At 39.1% G+C, this 24,023-nt stretch overlaps 1 protein-coding gene across 1 annotated transcript in view; it reads left to right on the forward strand.

Moving 5' to 3' along the window:
• The first annotated feature begins 6,734 nt into the window (after positions 1-6,734).
• Positions 6,735-24,023, forward strand: part of UBE2W (ubiquitin conjugating enzyme E2 W) — an 81,669-nt gene continuing 64,380 nt past the window's right edge. Inside the window, exon 1 of the mRNA XM_044245448.1 lies at positions 6,735-6,836. Within this exon, the coding sequence (XP_044101383.1) occupies positions 6,735-6,836 (102 nt within the window). The remainder of the gene's footprint in view (positions 6,837-24,023) is intronic.

The following is a 24,023-nucleotide window of genomic DNA, read 5'->3' on the forward strand; positions in this document are numbered from 1 at the left end:
GTTGACACCAATTACACAGTTCCTGCTCCCTCTGCCTGGAATGCCTCTCTTGTGTTCCCTTTTCACCTCTGCTAGGGCCTTAGTTCTTCTAGATAACTGTTTTTAGCTGCTAGGCAAGGTCAAGAGCTCCCTTCTTATGATCCTGTAATAGCCAGTATATACCTTTTTCCATATTCTAGAAAAATCCTTTCTTTCATCTGTCTTTCTGATTATAAGCAATGTTACTATGCAAACGGTATCTTACTCATCTTTATATACCCAGTGCCTGGCATTCAATATATGCTTTTTGATAAAATTTTAAGTTCCGCAGTTTAAAATGAGTCAATTTGATTAAAGTTATTTTTATTTTAAAACTCTATTGACCTGGGTCATTAAGAGAATATATTTGGAAGGATAATACTGTGTATTAGTTAAAGAACTCAATCTGTAGAGTCAGACAGTTGGAGTTCCCAAGGTAGAATTCTGATCCTGCTATGGTTATACACAAGCTGTTTGACTTTGCCAAATTACCTAGCCTCTCTAGGCCTGTTTTCTTACCTGTAAAATGAGAATTGTTTTATGTACTTCATAGTGCTGCATTAAAGATTATATAACCCAAGAAATATAAGTGCCTCTTACACTGCCTATATGGCACATACAAACATTCCATCCCAAGTAGCTGATGTCATTATTGTTATTAATAAAGGCAGGTCTGGAAAGATGCCACATGTGGGGAAGAACAGTGGGTGGGGCAGGGAAAGGCAACATCCCAACCTTGAAACTCTGTCTATAGCAAGCTCAGTTCAAAGCAGAGTCTGGTTCATAGACCAGACTATTCTATGTTCACAAGAAACTGGGGGATCTCGTCATAGGTATTTCTCAGTCACTGACACACACACCCTACTCCTTATCTCTAGCTAACATGTCATCTGCCCACTGGAGAGAGAACTTAGAGTAATTCAGAAGAAAAATTAGCTATTGCCTGTCACCTATATAATTCTATGTGGTTTACAAAACTTCTTCAGATTCATGATTCATCTGCACTCTGTCACAAACTGTGGGCTGGCATTTTTGTCTCCATTTTATAGGTAATAGAACCAAGATTCATAGACGTTTAAATAACCAACTCCAAGTCATGGAAACTAGGATGTTGCCGAGTTAGGATTCAAATGAAGGCCTATCGATTCTAAGTCTAGGGCCTTTTCTAACACACGGTAAGAGATCAGGCAAAAGGGAACACAAAAATGGGATGGGGATGTAAGGCAGAAAGATCATAGGATAAGAAAGAACTAGCTGGCAAGGATAAAATCAGAAGGGCTGCCATCCCTCCTGAGGAGTATAAGAATGATAAATATCGGGGCACCTGGGTGGCTCAGTGGGTTAAAGCCTCTGCCTTCAGCTCAGGTCATGATCCCAGGGTCCTGGGATTGAGCCCTGCATCGGGCTCTCTGCTCAGCAGGGAGCCTGCTTCCTCCTCTCTCTCTCTCTGCCTGCCTCTCTGCCTATTTGTAATCTCTGTCTGTCAAATAAATAAATAAAATCTTTAAAAAAAAAGAATGATAAATATGTGTTGGGGCAATGAAGGCCTTATGAGCTGGTGAAGAGGGTAATATGAATTATGAATATGAATTATTTTCCTTTGACAAGGAAAATAACTTATCTGGAAAGCTTTGAAGAAATCATTGACTCTCCATTTTACAGATGAAAAAATCCAGATGTAGGGAGATACCTGATCACCCTTCAGTTTCATACCATTAATGGGAGAACCAGTCCAAAGACTAGCCACAACTTACTGGTATGGGTGTGTTAAAATCTTGAAATGCCTTTCCCTTTTTAAAAATAGCTTTACTGGGGAGGTGATAGCTGGCTGGTTGGCTCAGTCCATAGAGCACGCGGCTCTTGATCTTGGATTCATGAGTTTCAGCCTCATGAGCATAGAGATCACTTTAAAAATAAAAAACAAAAAAAATTTTAAAAACAGCTTTTTGGGATATAATTCATATACCATAAATTTCACCCATAATAATTACTCAATAATTTTGAGTAAATTTATACAGTTGGGTAACCATCACAATCCAGTTTTAGAACATTCTGTTCTAAAAAAACACTGAAATACTTCAGTAGTGGTTAGTAAATAGCCACTTCCCTCAAATCCCCAAAAGAATCACCCTTCAATTCTCGGAATCACTCTAGACCTCTCTATGATCTATTTACAGTATCTGGTCCACAGAGCAGGAGCATCCATGTCCTTGCCCCAACACTGAGCAGCTTCTGTTCTTCCTGGCTGGTACCTTTGCTACATCTGTGCCCCATCTGTTGTTAAATAATGTTTGTGTCACCCCTGGAAGGATCAAGGCAAGCACTTAACTCCTCTGGTTCCTAATCTGAGCTTTTTACATAACACCCTGCTTTTCAGAAAGATAGGAAATTAAGTAAGTGAACAAAAGAAAATAAGAGCTATGAAATTATGTCTACATAAAAGATAGACAGGTTTTGAAAGTCAAGAGATTGAGCTGGTATTTATAGTGATGGTTACCTCTTCAGTAAAGGTATTCTTATCTTGAGGTTTATACACTTCTGGTAATGGATGAACTTCTGAAGATCAGGTACCTCCCTGAAATACAAAATTTCATGAGTACACACATTTTTCTGTGAAGTGGGTCCATGGACAAAAAAAAAAAAAAAAAGTATAACTTGCTAGGAACATGTTTGATAAGAGGTTTGGGGGAGAAGTAAAAAAGGAATGTGCTCAAAGAGTACATACCTGGGGAAAAGAATTTTAGCTAAAGGGATAGGAAAAAGAAAGAAAGTGAAGACAAAGTTCTCCTGATTCATGGTTTTATTTACAAGCCAGATATGTATGTGAATCAACTATTTTTGACATGTAGAATAAGTCACACAGATTACGTCACGTACATAAATGCTTTATTATTTTGCTAACTTTCTTTGTCCTCTGTTAGGAGATTCACATGAAATGACTAATTTGGGTTATGCTTTTCCTAAAGTACCACTCTAAATTGTAAATCTGGTGTTTTGGTACTTCATTAAATCCCATCTATGGCTCAACTGGATTACATTAGAATTTTAAAATTGTTAACTATGGCCTGCCAGTAGGTCTACATAAATTACAATGAAGTCAAATTCATTCCTAGTATTATCAATAAATGTGAGTTTTAAATTCAAAATAGTACATCATTCCCATTGCATTTTATCTTAGACTTTTTAAGATGGTATTTTGGACATATTTAAATTTTTGATGATATCTACTAGGCACATGGAATTTGAAATCTGGAAGAAAACTTGGAAGATTATGCAGTCTGATTTGCTCATTTTATTGATAAATAAACCCAGAGAGATTAAGAGCCCTGACCAAGCTTGCTTGTGACAGAGCTAGGACAAGGCTACAAACATTGGATTCTTAGCTTGGTGCCTTTTCCAACATCCAGTTAACAAGCTAATGGTTACTGAACTGTGACATTTCTCTGATGATATCAGTCAATAGGAGAATATGAACATCTGTGGAGACATAGGCTCAAGCAAAGACTCAACTCTGCCTCTTCACACTCTGACGATTCTCATAGGACTGCTCCTAACTCTCCAGTCTAGTGAATCACTAGAACTCAAACATTCATAAATCATGTAATATTATCAATATTGTGGCATTTGCCCAATGATCACTTGTGAGTTCTCCAAGTTACTGGACTCTGGTTTCCAATATTTCCTCCCCTTTTCTGCCAGAAAGTTCAGCTGCTTTTAGTCTTCTGTGTCACAGCCTCTACCTTTGCCTTGGTGGGGACAACCTCAGGCACATGCATAGCTTGTGCATGCCCTTTTTTTTTTTTTTTTTTTTTTGTCCTTCAGGGAGGTAGAGGTGGGGTAGTTTGTGATATGAGGGAGAATCACCTTCTTGAACATGATAGTCATTTGTAATTGATGTGGAAATAAAAAAACTATCAAACCTAAGAAAAATAATAATAATAATCACAATATCATCTAATATGCATTTTATGTTTAAATTTCTCCAATTGTTTCAAAAATATCTTCTTTACGGCTGGTTTGAGTCAGGATCCAAACAAGGTTAACATGACTGCATTGGCTTACTATGTCTCTTAAGTATCTTTTTTCACAAAAGGTGCTATTAAAAAGATTCTTTAAGGGCATGGGACATTTTAATTTTACTATTATTGAACTGTTTTCCAAAGTGATTGTCCAAATTTGCTCCCATAGAGCTCTTATAGAGAGCTTCACTCCGCTTTTGGTATTGTCATATATTTTATCTGTTGCCTATGTGATAGCAAGCCCCACACTATAAAGAAATATGTAAGCCTTATCTTCAAACACTGCATAAGTCAAATGTTTTAGATAGAAAAATATTATGCTCCCTGGAGATACTATATGTTCCACCCCATCTGAAAGTCACTGTTTTAGCTCCTGAGTACATCAGGATCTCTCCATTATATATTAATAAAAACATGAAGAAGATAGTAAGCATATATCACTTAACATTTCCCAGGAAAGGTATGACTGGTACTGACTTTTCCCTCCCCTGAAGGTCCTTTTTAAAAGGACCTTTTTAACATAAAGCCCCAGGGACCAGATGTTGATTTTACTGAGGAGTGTTAAGAATTCTGTTGACTCCCTTTCTTATTCATGTGTCATGGCAGGTTGTTGGTTCTGACGATGTCACAATGCTTTGCTTGTGGAGTCATCTGATGTCACTTATACCTTAGGAAGAATCAGCTTTTAAATAAAATGAACTTTAGATGGTAAAACTTGATCTTCTGGAGAAATTTTCAGACATCATGGGGATACAGATCTCCGGAAGAAAATATATATGGAAAACCTTTCCTCTTTCATTGAGATATATGGGTTTTACTCACAGTTGAAATGTTAACAACACAACTGAGCTGACACCAGATACGCTTCCAGATGATTCCTGGTTGCTAAGAGCCTCCAAACATTTCTCAAGGACACCGTCCTTTTGCACAACAAAGGGAAAACCAGGCCATTTCTGGCACTATGATGGAATTCTAAGAGGAAAAAGCAAACCAGTGTAACTTCCTCTCCATCAATTAAAAAGTTTTAAAAACAGTTGGTTTAATATTACACTATAGGATAACGTGTATTTTAAAGATCTTTTTCTTTTTTTTAATACATTTTACATTAGGGAATTTCCTGGAGAACATAACGATTTTTTAAAAAAGATTTTATTTATTTATTTGACAGAGAGAGAGATCACAAGTAGGCACAGAGGCAGGCAGAGAGGGATAAGCAGGCTCCCCGCTGAGCAGAGATTCCCGATGGCGGGGGCTCCATCCCAGGACCCTGAGATCATGACCTGAGCCAAAGGCAGAGGCTTAACGCAGGTGCCCCCTGATTTTTTAATTTTTTTTAAAGATTATTTGAGAGAGAGCCAGCACCAGCAGGGCAGAGGCAGAGGGAGAGAGAAAGGGAGAAGCGGACTCTCCACTAAGCCGGGAGCCCCACAGTGGGGGGGGGGGGCGCGCTCAATCCCACGCCCCTGGGATCATGACCAGAGGTGAAGTCAGGTGCTTAACCGACTGAGCCACCCAGGGGCCCCCAAAATGATCTATCTTTAGAGTGGGAAGGAGGATATTCTACATTGCTCTTATATTTAAGTCTTACAGAAATTTCTTAAAAAGAGCTCCAAGTTAATAAAATGACAGATTTCAAGGTTTTGTTCTGCTAAAGTAAAAGCCTACTACTCATTATGTCAGCCATTTAAATTTTTAAAAGAGCAAGAACAGGAGGTGCAAGTCTTTGGCTTCCATTTTCCTCTTAACCAATGACATCTTCAGTTTTTGGATAGCTTTTTAAAATGTGGCTTCCGATAAATGTTGGCAGAACTGGTGCATTCCCAGAATAAATACTGAATGCTCAGCTTTCCCTATTCAAATACATCCCTAGGTCGAACGACCACAAAACTGCCCACTGTGAAACAGGCTGAAGAGGAGTCCAGATGTGATAGAAGGGGTAAGTGTATCCTCAAAGTGCACTGGTACATTAAAAAAAAAAAAAAAATCACATCTAGGGTCAAATCTCTAAACAAATGTGGATGTCATAACAACCATAACCACTACTGACACACGTGAAGTTTAAAACTGACGGGTTGGAGTAGAGGGGAGACAACAGTGCACGAACAAAAGAAAAACTTCAAAAATTTCTCTTCCCTTTCAGGCAAGTTTCAGCTCTACAAATGTACCCTTGCCTTTAAAATAATCAACGTGTTGTTTTGCTCTCAATCCTCATCCCATGGTACAAAGAAATCTGTGTCTTTCTCCCCCAAATTAGGAATATGAGAAGCCTTTCAGACCGTAAAGACTAGAAAGCAGCCCCACGGAAAGTGGTATCCTGCCCGAAGGATGTGAAAGTGGGCATGGTGGTGTGGAGAAGACATCGATGGGGGTGGGGGGAGAAACTTCAAACCATACACCTGTGGTTAAAAAAACAAAACAAAAAGAAAAACCCACGGGCCTGGAGATCACCAAGATTTTAGGGTGTATAGAGAAAAAAACAACAACCGTGGCCAGGTCAGACCAGAAGCGGCGTTTCTTGGGCGACAGTAGCAGCGGGTGGGGCAGCCGCGGACGCCGGAGAGCAGGATGTGACTGAAGGTACCAACAACGCCATTTACCGCGCTCTCGCCTGCCCCTCCCCCCCCGGAGGCTCAGCGCGCCAGCCAATCCCCTCCCGCCGTCCCCTTCCCACCGGAGGCCCCGCCCCCGGCGCCCAGGATGCTGGGCCCCCGCGGCGTGACGCTAGCACGGCAACTCCGCCCCCTGCGTCTCTGGCCTCGCCGGCCTTGGGGGGATGGTTCCATCATGGCGTCAATGCAGGTGAGAGGAGTTTGCAGCATCTGGGCGGGCGAGGGAGCAGCCGAGAGGACGCAAGCGTTTTGTCGGGGGCGGCGTCTGGGACTCTGGGCCACCCGGACGGGCTCGGGAGTGGCCCTGGTGGCCGGTCCTTTCCCAGCTTCAGGACGTTGGGGAGGGGTGAGAGGTGGCGAGAAGGGCGGGGGAGGGGGGCTCCTCGGTCGGTCGAAGCGGACACCAGCCGGCTGGGAAGTTGGGTGATAAAGAAGGCTAAGACGAGGAAAGGGAGAAGTTTGGCGTTGGCTCGGCGGCAGTGATCTCGGAATCACCTCTTGCTCGCTCAGACGTCGGCCTGCCCGCCCGCCTCAGGGATGCCTTCTCCTTGGTCCTTGGCCGGGCGGAAACAGCTGCTCTCGCCGTGGTCGCTGGGGCAAGGGCGGCCCTGACAGGGGCTGAGTGTGGGGGAGCTGAAAAGGCGTTCCGAGAGAAGGCGGCTGGCTGCAGAAGCGCTTTGCGGCCTCTGCCCAGGCCTCCCACGCCCAGCTTCCCTGACTGCCCGGCCCCTCGGCTCTCCTCTCTTTGACTCTTAATCCTTTGCCCCGTGGGTACCTTTCTCTCTTGGTCTTCGCATTCTCAACGAATATTAGTCCGGCGGCTCACTTTGTCGCTCTTCCCGAAGCTGCCCTTGGCCCATGAATATAATTTGCCGCCTAATATGCAATCTTCCTGAGATCCGAGTCACCAGCCCCTTTATACCTCCGGGATAGCTCGCCCTCAAAATTTTTTTTTCCCCCTACGGTGCCCCACCCTTTTGGTCCGCGGTAAGGCTTTTGCTCCTCTTCCCTAGATCTTTAGTGGAATCTTAGTTTGATAGGAGGCGTTTATTAACGCGTGCCCTATCTATCTGACTTAGCAGTTCATGGTTTTCTGGCTTTCCAACTTAATGCACTCCTTTTTTCCAAATCCAAGGAGTTCGAATTTTTTTTTTTCCAGGCAAAGATGGCAACCACAACTGCAGTTTTGTAAAGATTGTCTCTGCATTATCTATAGCCTGCATTTAATTTTACAGATGAAGACTAGCTCGAATGAGAACATATAGGAAGAGAAGGTAGAACTGTTTGGAGTGGCAGCTGAGTGCTTTTTAGAGTTTTAACAACATCTTAAAGACACCTACGTTTTTCTTAGCATTTAGTGCTTTTGTTTCTGGAAGAATAAGCAAGCCTTCCTACCCCCACCCCCATTTCTAGGCGAGAGCAGTTTTTCTTCTCTTTTCTGCGTCTTCCTCTTTTGCGCACATATTTGCTTCACGTTTACTTCTGTGCTTTTGTGTTGTCTGTCCCTTTTCAACCTGTTTTCCATGCAATATTCTCTTTACCTTCGCTTCTTCCCCTGGACTTTCCTGCAGAATAGAAAAATGTCTTAACTTTCCTACTTTCCGCAGATCAGTGCGGGGGGGTGGGAGACCAAGAACAATTTGAGGAAACATTATACTTTACACTGGTCTCCCCAGAGACGTTAGAGAAGTTTCGTCATTTGAGGCCAAAAAAGGAACTGTGCAACACTAGTTGAACAGAAGGCGTATAAAATAAGATTATTTGTATTAAGATCAAAACTATTTAAGACTAAAAATTATGGTTAAAATCCACAACGCTTGTGATTATATTTGACAAGAGAATTATTGGGATAACTAATTAGCTGGTTAGATTCAGACTTAGAGTCTGAAAAAGGGCAGATTTCCATTTTTAAGAGAAAAAGTGAGTATAGAACTGAGTCAGTACAGGACTTATTGTTGATAATCTTGAATTTTACATGTGACTTAAGCAATAGAAAGAAAAATACATGCCAGTGAAATACTGCATTTTTCTGTGTCCCAAGTATTACCAACTGTCTTACCACCCTTTATTCCTTTGTGTCTTCTGATTAGAGGAATGGAAAACTGATGTTTACTATTTTAATTAAAACCGAATCTTTCCTTTTGTTTGTATTTTTGAAATATTTGATACAGGTTTTCTGGTAGTATCTTGAAAACTAATGTAGATAAATCAAGCTTTTTGAAACACAATACTACTTTTCTTTGTGGTTATTCTGTCTTTGCTGAACAAAATTTTTTCCTTACCATCTTAATAGCAAAATTTTGTTTTAAAGATTTCTATTTTTTAAAGTAATCTTTACACCCAGCATGGGGCTCGAACTCAAAACCCTAAGATCAAGCGTTGCATGCTCTACCAACTGAGCCAGCTGGGAGCCCCTTAATAGCAAAATTGAACTGTTCAGAACAACTGAATTACATATAAAACTGCAGCCAAGTTACGAAATTTGTTTATTCACTCATAAATTTCAAGGGCCTAGTATGTCTGATACGGATCACGGTGCTGGAGATAGGGCCGTGAACAAAAACAAAGATTTCTGCTGTAGGTAGGGGAGATAGATAAGAAGCAAATATTATTTGCTTATAAGTATTATATTAGGTGATAATACTATTAAGGGAAAGTGTGGAAGGGAGTTAGGAAATGGATATTTTGGGGATTTCAGTTACAGTGTTTAGGGAACAGTATACCATACACAAATGCTGCTCTGACCATGTCCTTACCTAAAAAGTTTTCAGATTTCTTTAGCTTATGCCAGGATATCATTGCTGTTGAGATTACTTAAGCTGTAAGAACTATTTTAAAAACCTACAAATTATAGAAATGTAATACAGGATTTGATTACTTGGTAGAAAGGAAATAAATAGTCTTCAGAATCAACATCGGGTAAGGGTGGACTTTGGCTTTTTCATTGGAGAGTATTTTGAAGTTGAGGTTTTAGCTCTTTTAATGCACCCTATCAGGTGCCTCCCAACTTTATCTCAGGTGGTGCACATAGAAAATAATTTTTGAATCACACACTAAGGTGGATGAAGTGAAACACAGGGAATGAGTATCAGTATTCTGACATGTCTGTAATGCTCTGGTTGCTCTACTCTGTAATACTGCTAAAGTTCTTCAATATACAGTTCAAGGTTGTGGTTTTCAAACTTACTTGAGCCTTTGAGATATTCTTTCTTCTCCCCCCCCCTTCTTACTAGAACGAAGTTGCAAATTAACAAGATTGTGGTTAGATTATGTTTTAAGAAAGCTTTCTTAGAGAATTGTAGGCTTCTGGCAATACTTAAAAATATCAGTAGTTAGTATAAAGAAACATCTCCATTTAATTGTGTTAGTTCTAGAAATGTTAAATAACTCCTGTAGATTTTCTGCTTTCTTTTTCCTCTCTTGCATAATGGGGGTCTTAACTGTTGATTTGACTAGATGGAAGGAGATTAAGATTTAGTAACAGATAGATTATGAATGTGTGCTTATTTTCATATGACTTCGAAAGAGTGTTATGTTGTTTTATTCACAACTCTGCACTGCTCTTTACTCAAGTATCTGGCTGTAGTGATTGAGAGAGGTAGAATATGGGTTCTGACTTTTTTAGTAGTCACGTTGCCTGGACAGGCTGCATATGATTATTGTTTGATGAGACCGTGAAGGGGTACAGCATAATCAAAACTTAGATAATGGATTCATCTTAGATCCTGAGGCTTATTGAATACTGTGAACTTGGGGGAGTGTATATACCTAGAATTATATATCTGAGAAGGTTAACTGGGTACTCGGCTTGGTATAGGGAGCTGTTGGGACAAGTCAGGGAAAGGGGGAACAGTATAGAATAGAACGGAAGGTACTTTGAGAAATCTAAACATAGGTGGAGTACAGGTGAATAAGGAATAAAGCTAAGATAATCATCTTAACTTTAAAAGCAGTCACTGTCTTTTAGCTGTTAATCAATTACTCCTTAATTAGACAATTTCTATTTTTACCCCAAAGTGTGGGATATTTTTATCCCAAAGTGTGGCATTTAACTTTTCAGGTCTCTTCCACTCCCCTGGGCCATATATCTCAGGAGAATAGGAAAAATACCTTTTCTTTGTCTCTTAAAGTCACCTGGTGATTACAGTAAATGTTTAACACTTCAAAAAATGTTTCTAATCAGCAAGTTCTGCATTAGTTTGATTCTATCTTAGAGAAATCTTTTCAGCAATTCTATAATGGGAAGATTGAGTCCCTATAAAGGAATAACTTAAAGGTGATGTTTTATATACATATTACCCCAAAGGTGACTTATTTTCTTGGTTTATATGTTTGCCATAACCTTAACGGTTTTCAAAGTACTTTTCTGTTTTTTTCTCCTTGGATTCTTACTCCAGCCTTGTAAAATGGGAAGTCAGATAATCCTATTTCATTTTAGTAGAAACAGAGATTGACTTTAGGTAAGTGATCACTTATTTGGAAATTGACTTACCCCAAATTAATAGCAACTGAGTGCTGAAGCTGCGATTAGAAACCAAGCTTTGAAATTTGTTGATGCTATGAAGTTGTATATAATTAATATGTTAACAAGTTTGGCATTGTAAAGAAATCATTGGGATAATTACTTTTCAGTCAAGAAGTAAATGTTTACTGGGATAACATTTTGTAGCTTCTATAGCTAAGATGGGAGAAAAATATTCCTTATATTTTATAACATTTTTTGCATACATTTTAAAAAGGGTTTTTATGCATGTACTTATGCACTGAATAAAACTATGGCAGAGCTTTACTGTTCAAAGATAGTCTTTATTATCAAGGAGAGTTTTTATTTTTTTTTATTTTTTTAAGATTAAAAAAAAAATTATTTATTTGACAGAGATCACAGAGAGAGAGAGAGGAGGAAGCAGGCTCCCCAATGAGCAGGGAGCTTGATCCCAGAACCCCGGGATCATGACCTGAGCCAAAGGCAGAGGCTTAACCCACTGAGCCACCCAGGCGCCCCATCAAGGAGAGTTTTAAAAATAGAAGTGATCTGGCATCTTTCTGAAAATATAGTTCTGCATAGTGTTTATTTGAATTGAATATTTGTTACATGTTATTTCTTTGTATTATGGCTCTCTGCATTAATTTTATTTACAAAATACTTGTTTGTGTTTGTGGAGTGTTTTTAATTCTTCATTTGATAGCCTTTTTTGTGAATGCAGGTGTTGGGTCACCAACAAATGGCATATGCCTTTGAGTTACTATATTCTGAGAAAAACTAATCTTATTCAGTAAGTCTTGTAAAAATTTCACTAGGAAAAAAGGCATAGCATCTGGAATCCGAAGACCTGGATTTAGGTTCAGTTTCACTACTTAACATCTATGCTGCCCAAAAATCAGGGTGTCAAGTTGGTGGTTAAGACAAAAGAAAATTAATAGGTAAACATGTATAAAATTATTTTTTTGACTTTCTTTCTCAAATCTGTTTTTTTTTCAGTATTTTTCCCCATTTTGGTACATGGCAACTTTTTCATCCGTCTGTTTAACCAGAAACCTTGGTTTAATCCCATCCTCTAGTGAAAACATTAGCAAATTCTGTCGAGCTCTACCTTCAAAATATATCCAGAATCCAACTGTTTATCCTTTCTTCTGAATTACTCCGTGATGTAAATCATCATGATCCCTCATCTGGAATATATCAACAGTTCTGTAACTGGTTTCCCTGCTTCTGCCCTTTATTCCCTCACTGTGTTTTTCTCAGCCCAAATATTATTTAGATTCTTTCAAAACAAAAGCCTAATGTCACTTTACTTAGAAACCTTCTGTAGCTTCCCTGTTTTACTCAGAATATACGGTTGACCCTTTAATAATGAAGGGTTAGTGGTGCTGACCCCTTTGCAGTCCAGAATTGATGCATGGCTTTTGACTTCCAAAAACTTTAACCTTTGGGTGCCTGGGTGGCTCAGTTGGTGAAGCATCTGCCTTTGGCTCAGGTCATGATCCTGGGATGGGTCCTGGGATGAAGTCCTGCATTGGGCTCCCCACTCAGCAGAGAATCTTCGCCTCCCTCCAACCATACCCCCTTTTGTGTGCTCTCTCATACACACACCCATTCTCTCTCAAATAAATTAAGTTTTATAATAAATAATAATAAGTAAAATAAGTAAATAAGTAAAATCTTAAAAAATTAACCACTAATTGCCTACTGTTAGTTCGAAGCCTTATTGATAAAATGTAGTTAATATATATCTTAAATGTTATATGCAGTGTATACTGTATTCTTTTTTTTTTTTTTTAAGATTTTATTTATTTATTTGACAGAGAGAAATCACAAGTAGATGGAGAGGCAGGCAGAGAGAGAGAGAGAGAGAGAGGGAAGCAGGCTCCCTGCTGAGCAGAGAGCCCGATGCGGGACTCGATCCCAGGACCCTGAGATCATGACCTGAGCCGAAGGCAGCGGCTTAACCCACTGAGCCACCCAGGCGCCCTCTTTTTTTTTTTTTTTTTAAGATTTTATTTATTTATTTGACAGAGATCACAAGTAGGCAGAGAGGCAGGCAAAGAAAGAGGAAGGGAAGCAAGCTTTCCGCTGAGCAGAGAGCCTGATGGGGGGCTCGATCCCAGGACCCTGGGATCATGACCTGAGCCGAAGGCAGAGGCTTTAACCCACTGAGCCTCCCAGGCACCCCTGTATACTGTATTCTTACAATAAAGTAAGCTAGAGGGAAAAGTTAAAATCATAAGAGAAAATGTATTTCTAGTACTGTACTGTATTTATAAAAAAAAAAATTCACATGTAAGTAGACCTGTGCATTTCAAACCTATATTCAGGGGTCACCTATAATCCAGAGTCCCTTTTAAGGCATAGAAGGCTTTATTACATTATCTGTCTCATTCAAACACCCCCCCCCCAACTTATCTATACTCCTTGCTATTTCTACCTCCGGGCCTTTACTCTTACTTCCTTAGCTTGGAGTCTTCACCTATCTGGGTGGCTCACTTCCTTTATTCTCTCAGATCTATCTTTAAATGCAGTTACTTAGAGAATCCTTCCTTGACCACCCAATGTAAAATAGCTCTCCCATCCCTGCCACTTAAATTCCCCTTACCCTGCTAAATTTTTCGTAGCCCTCACATTTATTTATTTACTTATTTACTATTTCTCCGGAACATAACTCAGTTCCTGGAATGTAGCAGGCCCTCAGTAAATGTCGAAGGAATAAATGAGCACAGCTTGTGGATTCAGATAAATGGTTTGAATTCTAGCTGTGTAACTTTTTTTGCCCAATATAAAATAGGGATAATCATGGGGTAAAATTGCAAATCATTGCACGTGTGAATTTTTATAGTTGTTATAATGCTCTAGACCTCTTATTTTGAACTACCCCTATCAGATACTCACTTTAAGAAAAAAAATTGTTGGGGGGCGCCTTGGTGGCTCAGTGGGTTAAGTGTCTGTCTTCAGCTTGGATTATGGTCTCAGGGTCCTGGGATCAAGCCGCACATCTGGCTCTCTGCTCAGTGGGGAGCCTGCTTTCCCTTCTCTCTCTGCCTACCTCTCTGACTACTTGTGATCTCTGTCTGTCAAATAAATAAATAAAATCTTAAAAAAAAAAGAAGATTTTATTTGAAAGAGAGAAAGCATGGAAGGAGGGATAGGAAGGAGGGGACAAGCAGACTCCCCACTGAGCAGGGAGCCTGATGTGAGGCTGGATCCCAGGACCATGGGATCATGAACTGAGCCGAAGGCAGACCCCTGAGTGAGCCACCCAGGCACATTGGAAGTATGGTTTCTAATTAGCATGTATGCTTGACTAATTCTCAAATACTGAAGAGGATTAGTGAAGTAGTATTTTGAACCTCCTATATCAGTTTTAAATGGCAAATTCTGTTTTTTATTTTTTAAATCGAAATATAATTCATATATCATGAAACGTAACCATTTTTATTAAAGTGTACAGTTCAGTGGGTTTTAATATATTTATAACCACAATCACTATCTAATTCTAGAACATTTTCATCACCTCAAAGGAAACCCTTTACCTATTTGCAGTCACTCCCCATTCCTTGACTATCCCCCACATAAATCACTAATCTGTTTGCTATCTCTATTGGTTTGCCTGTTCTAGGTATTTCATATAAATGGAATCATACAATATGTGGTCTTTGTAACTGGCTTCTTACCATAATGTTTTTGAGTTTCATCTGTGTTGTAGCTTATATCAGTACTTATTTTTTATGGCTATGAGTTCATTTTATGGTTGTCTGTCTACAGTTTATCTGTTCATCAATTGATTGACATTGGGTGGTTTCCTGTTTCCATTCATCACTTAATTGGCAATTTGTATTGTTACACATCTACTTTCTGGATAATGCCACTATTAGCATTCATGTACGTGTTTTTTGTTTTAAATTTATTTATTTGTTAGAGAGCAAGCACAGGCAGACAGAGTGGTAGGCAGAGGCAGAGGGAGAAGCAGACTCCCTGCAGAGCAAGGAGCCCGATGTGGGTGGGACTCCATCCTAGGATGCTGGGATCATGACCTGAGCCAAAGGCAGCTGCTTAACCAACTGAGCCACCCAGGCATCCCTCATGTACGTGTTTTTATTTGGATATGTTTTAATTTGTCTTAAGTGTATGCCTAGTAATGGAATTGCTGGGTCATTTGGTAACTCTATGTTTAACTTTCTAAGAAACTGCCAGACATTTCCATGACAGCTGTACTGTTTTGCATTCACACCAGAAGTGTGGAAAGGTTCCAATTTCTACACATTTTGGCCAATATTTGTTGTCCTTTTTTTTTTTTTAATTAAAGCTCTCTTAGTGGGTGTAAAGTGATACCTCTTTGTGGTTTCGATTTGTATTTCCCTAATAACTAAGGATATTGAGCATTTTGCATTTATTGGTAAATTTCTTGGAGAAATGTCTATTCAAATCCTTTGCCCATTTAAAAACTAAAGTTGACTTTTTATTGAGTTGTAATCGAGTTTTTTGTTTATTTTTGAATACAGGCCCCTTCTCACATAAGTGATTTGCAAACATTTTCTACTATGAGTTGTGTTTGCACTTTCTTGATGGTGTCCTTGAAAGCACAAAATTTTTTAAATTTTGATGAAGTCCAATTTATCTGTTTTTTGTTTTTTTTTAAGATTTATTTATTTGATTATTTATTTGATTATTAAAGATTATTATATTATTTGATTATTAAAGGTTATTATTTATAGGCAGAGAGGCAGGCAGAGAGATTGGGGGGGGACCGGCTCCCTGCTGAGCAGAGAGCCCGATGCGGGGCTTGGTCCCAGAACCCCAGGATCATGACCTGAGTCGAAAGCAGAGGCTTAACCCACTGAGCCATGCAGGTGCCCCCAATTTATCTGTTTTTTTAATCTGTCATTTGTGCTTTTGGTGTCATATCTAAGTAATCATTACCTAATCCAAGGTAATAAAGATTTATACTTTATTACAGCTGTGTGGGGTTTTTTTTTTTTGAGATTGTTACAATTTTAGCCCTTGTATTTAGGTTTTTGATTCATTTTGATTAACTTTTGTATGTGGTGAGGCATATTTAGTTTTATAGCATTAATAGAGCAGCTTTTTTTTTTTTTTTCTCTTGAAGTTGCATAGGCCCAAGCTGAGAGCTCATCAGATTTGATAGTATCCTGCTGGATTTAAGTGATTTTTCTAGGTTGAGTGGAGCTGTTAAACTGTTTTTCAGATGAGAATTTATATTGCAGCCCTACTACTAAGAAATGTGATTGTGGCCCTGATAAATAATTACTGAGAATACTTATTCATGTATCAGCTTTTATAGTAATTAAAATTGGCATACCAACTTCAGTTTTTAGACTTGAAAAGTTTTGAGCCATAGGACATTTTTAGAGGTCAGCTTGTTCAACCGTCATACTTTTTGTTTAAGTCATTGCTGCATTTTGTGATTAGATGTAGTTGGTAAAATATAGTTTGTTTACTTTTGTACTGCATGAAGATACATTGAACAAATTGAATATATAGGGTTTTTTTTTTTTAATGTAGATTTGTTATGAGAAAAACTCACATTTTTAGGAAATCCAGTTTGGGGATTCTAGTGGGGAAAATTATATACATGAGCATGTTGGTGTTCTTTAGTTCTTTTTTTTTTTTTTTTTTGAAGATTTTATTTATTTATTTGAGAGAGAGACAGTGAGAGAGAGCATGAGCGAGGAGAAGGTCAGAGGGAGAAGTAGACTCCCCAAGGAGCCAGGAGCCCAATGCGGGACTCGATCCCAGGACTCTGGGGATCATGACCTGAGCTGAAGGCAGTCATCCAACCAACTGAGCCACCCAGGCATCCCGGTGTTCTTTAGTTCTTGATGTTGCTTAGTGGAAACCTTCATAGAATTCATTGTAACAATTAGTTTAAGCTACCTTGATTGATACTTCTACCTTGATTTGATACTTCAGTATTCATGGATTCTGTATCTGTGAGTCTGCCTACTAGTAAAGTTTATTTGTAAGCCTAAAATCAATCCTCATGCTTTTGTGATGATTTGCACACATGTGCAGGGCTTTGAAAAATTGGGAGTTGCTAGATGTAGATCAAACAAGGTAACATTCTGTCTTGCTTCAGCTGTCATGCTGTAAACAAGTGTCCTTTTCTCAGTCTATTTAGTGCCACGTTTTTTGCATTTCAGCGCTTTTGGGTATTTCACTGTTTAAAATGGCCTCCAAGCAAAGTATTGAAGTGCTGGCTAGAGCTCCAAATTGCAAGAAGACTGTAATGTACGTTTTGTAGAAAATGTGTGTGTTAGATAGCCTTTGTTCAGGCATGTGCTGTTAGCCTTGGGTTCGATGTTAATGAATCAACAACATATATTAAGGAGTCTTTAAACAGACACATGAAAACCTACGTTATAAAATTGGTTGAATGTGGCCAAAGGATGCAGGAACCTAACTCTGTATTTCCCTTAGGAACAGTTGTTCAGAGTCTGTAACATAACTACTGTAAATAATGAGAATTGGCTGTATTTTTATTTAAATTTCAGTCTGCTTCAGGGTGCTTGGATGGCTCAGTCGGTTAAGCCTCCTGCTCTTGATTTTGGCTTGGGTCACAATCTCAGCCCTTCATGGGGCTCTGCACTGCCCATAGAGCCTGCTTAAGATTCTCTTTCTCCTTTTGCCTCTCTCCTGCTCCCCCCACCCCCCCGCCCCACAAATAAGTAAATTTCAGTCTCTCTTTGATTTGAAATGTATTGAAACTGGTAAAATGTAATGTCCTTGCTACATCCAGGTCCATCCCCCCCCCCATTTTATACTATAGATCAGTTTCTTCTAGTTTTTTTGAGTTACCCATACAATTCTGATTAGTGGTTTCCCATTTTGGCATTGTATTGAAATCACCTGGGGAGCTTTTTTTCCCCTTTTTAAAAAAAAATTTCTTTTCAGCGTAACAGAATTCATTGTTTATGCACCACACCCAGTGCTCCATGCAATACGTGCCCTCCATAATACCCACCACTTAGCTCCCCCAACCTCCCACCCCCCCCCCCGCCCCTTTAAAACCCTCAGATTGTGTTTCAGAGTCCATAGTCTCTCATGGTTCATCTCCCCTTCCAGTTTCCCTCAACTCCCTTCTCTCCATCTCCCTGTGTCCTCCATGGTATTTGTTATGCTCCACAAATAAGTGAAACCATATGATAAATGACTCTCTGCTTGACTTATTTCACTCAGCATAATCTCTTCCAGTCCATCCATGTTGCTACAAAAGTTGGGTATTCATCCTTCTGATGGAGGCATAATACTCCATAGTGTCTATGGACCACATCTTCCTTATCCATTCGTCCGTTGAAGGGCATCTTGGTTCTTTTTCTTTTTTTTTTTTTTTTTTAAGATTTCACCCATTTGTCAGAGAGAGAGAGGGAGCGAGAGCGAGCACAGGCAGACAGAATGGCAGGCAGAGACAGAGGGAGAAGCAGGCTCCCCTCCAAGCAAAGAGCCCGATGTGGGACTCGATCCCAGGATGCTGGGACCATGACCTGAGCCGAAGGCAGCTGCTTAACCAACTGAGCCACCCAGGCGTCCCGCATCTTGGTTCTTCCACAGTTTGGTGACTGTGGCCATTGCTGCTGCAGTAAACATTGGGGTGTAGATGGCCCTTCTTTTCACTACATCTGTATCTTTGGGGTAAATACCCAGTAGTGCAATTGCAGGGTGATAGGGAAGCTCTATTTTTAATTTCTTGGGGATCTCCACACTGTTCTCCAAAGTGGCTGCACCAGCTTGCATTTCCACCAACAGTGTAAGAGGGCTCCCCTTTCTCCCCATCCTCTCCAACACATGTTGTTTCCTGTCTTGCTAATTTTGGCCATTCTAACTGGTGTAAGGTGGTATCTCAATGTGGTTTTGATTTGAATCTCCCTGATGGCTAGTGGTGATGAACATTATTTCATGTGTCTGATAACCATTTGTATGTCTTCATTGGAGAAGTGTCTGTTCATGTCTTCTGCCCATTTTTTGACATGATTGTCGGTTGTGTGTGTTGAGTTTGAGAAGTTCTTTATAGATCCTGGATATCAACCTTTTGTCTGTACTGTCATTTGCAAATATCTTCTCCCTTTCCGTGGGTTGCCTCTTTGTTTTGTTGACTGTTTCCTTTGCTGTGCAGAAGCTTTTGATCTTGATGAAGTCCCAAAAGTTCATTTTTGCTTTTGTTTCCTTTGCCTTTGGAGACATATCTTGAAAGAAGGTGCTGTGGCTGATATCGAAAAGGTTACTGCTTATGTTCTCCTCTAGGATTCTGATGGATTCCTGTCTCAACGTTGAGGTCTTTTATCCATTTCAAGTTTATCTTTGTGTACGGTGTAGGAGAATGGTTGAGTTTCATTCTTCTACATACAGCCATCCAATTTTCACCTGGGGAGCTTTTAAAGGAAAAAAAAAAAACTAGCCCTAGAGATTGATTTAATTGGTCTGGCATGCATCTTGGGTATTGGAATTTTTCTCAGCTCCTGGGTTTCTTTTTGTTTTGTTTTTAAGATTTTATTTATTATTTATTTGAGAGAGAACACACACAGAAGTGAGCCTGTTGGGGGTATGAGGCACTGAGGAGAGGGGGACAAGCAGACTCCATGCTGAGCACAGAACCCGATGAGGGCTTAATCTCTGGGCCCTGAGATCATGACCTGAGCCGAAATCAAAAGTTGGACAGTTAACTCTCTGAGCTGCCCAGGCAACCTGATCCTGGATAATTCTAATATACAGCCTAAGTGTAGAACTAATCTTCATTGTAGTGGGGGAACTTAGGTGTGCAAATGATATAACTTGGATATGATATAATAGGCCTCATGGACCAGATTTAGAATTCAGAAGATAGTAGACATTTCAAAGTTGATATCTCTGGAGAGAATTAAGATCCAAATTTGAGCCTGAAAATGTTTATATGTATTCCAAACTGTCTGTATCATTACAGTTATATTAAGGGACTTCCATTTCCTGTAAATAATAAAACAGACGTTGACAGCTTTTTCATTTTTAGTGAATTCTCTTGTTTGGTGGCTATTTTATACACAGAAAGTGTCTGCCATGAGTTTTTTTGTGGAGGATGATTAATGAATAATATACATTATGTGGCTGTTGTGTGGTCCTGTAGCCTCAGTTAGGAGTTGAATGATTGTTCAGTGCCAGTTCTGTACCTAGACAAACAAATTTTATTCCATGAATCTTTGGAGCTGAATTTGAGTAGTTACAATCTCAAGTTGTTTTGGTGTGGTGTTTTAAATAATCTTAGGAGGCCTGTATTAAAATACAAGTAACCTTTGGAATATTAGTCTTGTTTTTACTCTTGCTAGCCCTTGCATCTCCCATCCTAAGTCCAGTGCTGAACTTTTTATCAGTCCATTAAAATCCCTCAGAATCAAAGTTGTTTATAATTCTGGGAACTGGGTCTGTCTCCCCTCCCCTTTGGTTGAAGTGACTCAAACATGTAAATTCTGTCGTATCCTTATTTGTTGCTAGGAATACTTAGTAATTCTTTTTAGTCCCCCTCTTTTTTTTTTTTTTTTTTTGTTGTTGTTGTTGTTGTTATTGTTGTTGTTGTTTTGGGGAGGAGTGGGGGAGAGAGAATCCAAATAGACTCCCTGCCTAGGGCAGACCCCAACTCCTGCTTGATCTCCCAACCCTGAAATCAAGACTTGAACGTTCAACCTGCTGAGCCTCCCAGGCGCCCCACTTTTCAGTCACCTTTATATTGAACTTCCATTTTGAATTCTGGGTAGTTTTGATAGCTCCCCATCTTCTGTTGTTTCTGGGATTTAAAAAAACAAAAAACTAGCAAATTATTTAGTTAGCCCTTTTGCTTTATAGCAGACATCATGAATCCACCAAACTTAGCCTCAGTCTTCACAGGTGTACACATTTTTTTTTTTTTTAACTCCTAGCACTTTTTACCTCTTTCATACTACTTTTCATTTCTGCTTTGTATATATTATAAAGGTGCTTTGTCTTTATTAGGTTTTAACTCAGAGCAGTACACTCAAGTGGTAAGCACACAGATGTTTTCTCAGTATTCTATTTACTTAAATAGAACAGAAACTTAAATGCTTTTTTTTTTCTTCAAAATAGATCAGAAGTGATTTGAAAACATTGATTTCTTGCTGTATGTCTTATTTCTTTGATGTCTGTCTTTGCTTCAGCTTCTGCTCTGGCCCCATTAGAAGCTAAAGAATTGAGTTGAATGGGAAAAAGTATATAGAACTTAAAATCAGTATTAAATTTCCTTTTACTTATATGCATCTTTTTTTTTTTTTTAAGATTTTATTTATTTATTTGACACAGAGAGAGATCACAAGTAGGCGGGGGAGGGGGGAAGCAGGCTTCCTGCTGAGCAGAGAGCCCAATGTGGGGCTTGATCCCAGGATCCTGAGATGATGACCTGATCTGAAGGCAGAGGCTTAACTCACTGAGCCACACAGGCACCCCTGTGCATCTTTCAGCTGGATTAATATTTCATTGGTAATTCTTTCACTTTGGAGAGACCTTTATGAACTCCGTGAAAATCTGTTTTTTTTTCTCATTAGATGTCCAGTCCACACACCTTATCTGAACAACAGATAATCTTAGATCTTGCTTCATTGATACTAAAACTTTGTAATTGCTTTCTTCCTGAACCCAAATATGTTGCATCTCAAGGTACTTCTCATACTTTAAATTGTATTATTTTTCCAGATGTTTTATTCTTGGGGTGTGTCTGGATGGGATTTGCGTATAGCCTGTTTGTGTGTGCTTATAGAGGTGGAGGTGTGAGGTTGTTTAGGGTGGGGGTGTTTTGGTACAGGCTGTTTGTGATTAGTTCCTTCATGTGTTGAAGAGGACAACATCTGTTGATCTCTAAAATGCACACTTGTTTCTGATAAGCCTTTTTATTTTTTAAATATAGTTAAGGCTGTTACATAGTGACAGAGCTTTACTTCAGATTCTTCCAGCTTAAGGTGTATGGAAGAAATTGGTCAGTTTAGAATACTACTACCAAAACAAAACAAAAAACCATCACAAAAATCAACTCTGAAAGATAAAGAAGTGTGGCTTAATCCTGGCAAGCCTGTAGTTCTCAGAAGTATGTGTTGACAGTGATAGAAGTACCAGAGAAAGCTGAGACAGTTAATGGTGGTGGCTTGGAAGGGATTACCCATGATTCTAAACAGCAAAAGTGATGGGAATTGGTACTGCTTCTCTCTCTTTTCAGCAACTATTCTATAATTACTTATTTGTATCTGCTTCTGACTGAAAGCAGATTTTTTAATTTAAAATATGTTGTTAATGTTTTTTATTATCTTATTTTACATTCATAAAGTAGAAAAAAATAAGATAAATTCAGTTCTAGTTTTAAGATTTTATTTATTTATTTAACAGAGATCATAAGTAGGCAGAGAGGCAGGCAGAGAGAGAGGGGGAAGCAGGCTCCCCGCTGAGCAGAGAGCCCGATGCGGGGCTCCATCCCAGGATCCTGGGATCATGACCTGAGCCAAAGGCAGAGGCTTTAACCCACTGAGCCACCCAGGCACCCCCAGCTCTAGTTTTATAATTGAAAAAAAATTTAAAGGTAAATTGATAATTTCTTAAACATGGGTTGCTAAAATTGATTATATAAATCAGTCATATATACTTTTCATATTTCTTATTTTTATTAGGATGAAATACAGTGTAAATACATTTTGTGTTCTCTTTATTATTCAAATAGACTGTTTCATGTTACTCTCTGGAAAAAAACTGGGTTGTTGTTTTGTTTTAGTAATCTTTACACCCATCTTGGCCTTGAATTCACAACCCTGAGATCAGGAGTTGTGTGCTCTTCCAAGCTGAGCCCTCCAGATGCCCACAAGTTGTTTTTAGTTGAAATTTCAATGGCCTTGTATTTCCAGAAAGTTTACATTCTAATGTTAAAGAAGTTGTTGACTTCTGAGTTTGCATGGAGTAAAAGAAACATGCTAAAAATATTCTTAAGAATCTCAGAGTTACACTGTGGCTATTTTTGACAACTGAGGCCCAACTCTATATAAACTTATAAGCAAAAATTATTATTAAGACAGCAATTTGCGATACTTGGCTGGCTCAGTTAGTGGAGTGTGCAGTTCTTGATCTTGGGTTTGCCAGTTCAAGCCCCACATTGGATGTAGAGATTACTTAAAATCTTTTTTTTTTTTCCTCCAAGATTAATTGATTCTTTTTTTAGAGAGAGACTGGTAGCAGCGGGTGGGAGGGTGGCAGGGTGGCGGGGAAGGGTGGTGGGGGAGAGGGGCAGAGGGAAAAGGAGAGAGACTCTCAAGCAGTCTCCACACCCAGCACAGAGCCCAGCGCAGGGTTCAGTCTCACAACCCTGAGATCATGACCTGAGCCAACATCAAGAGTGGGATGCTTAACTGACTGAGCCACCCAGGTGCTCCTAAAACAAATTTTTTTTGTTTTAAAGAAGACTTAGAAATTTGAACTTGATCTTTATTAAAATAGTAGCCTTTTATAACATTAATGATTTTATAAAACATAAATTGAAACTTCTGAAAAAATTAAGTATTTTTATTTTGGTCGTTTCTTTGTATGTACACATACATGAGATACTCTGTCATCTACTTTGAGCACCAAGTCTTAATTAAGTACATTGCCATATTCTTTATGTTAAAAATCTTCCTATAAGCATTAAATATCATTTTTATTTTCTTTTCCTTTTTTAATTCTTATCTGTTAAAGTTAATCTAATCTTATAAAAGTTTCTATTATTGTCAAGAGAAATAATTGGAATAAATCCCTAAAATTACAGGACAGCATAACTGAGCATGCTGGGGAAGAAAGCAAACAATTGTGTTCTATCAGTGTAGTAAAATGCACAAACTATCTTTTCATTAAATGGATATTTGGGTTTGACAAAGT

Source organism: Neovison vison, chromosome 4 (genome assembly GCF_020171115.1).
Source record: "Neovison vison isolate M4711 chromosome 4, ASM_NN_V1, whole genome shotgun sequence".
NCBI lineage: Eukaryota > Metazoa > Chordata > Mammalia > Carnivora > Mustelidae > Neogale > Neogale vison.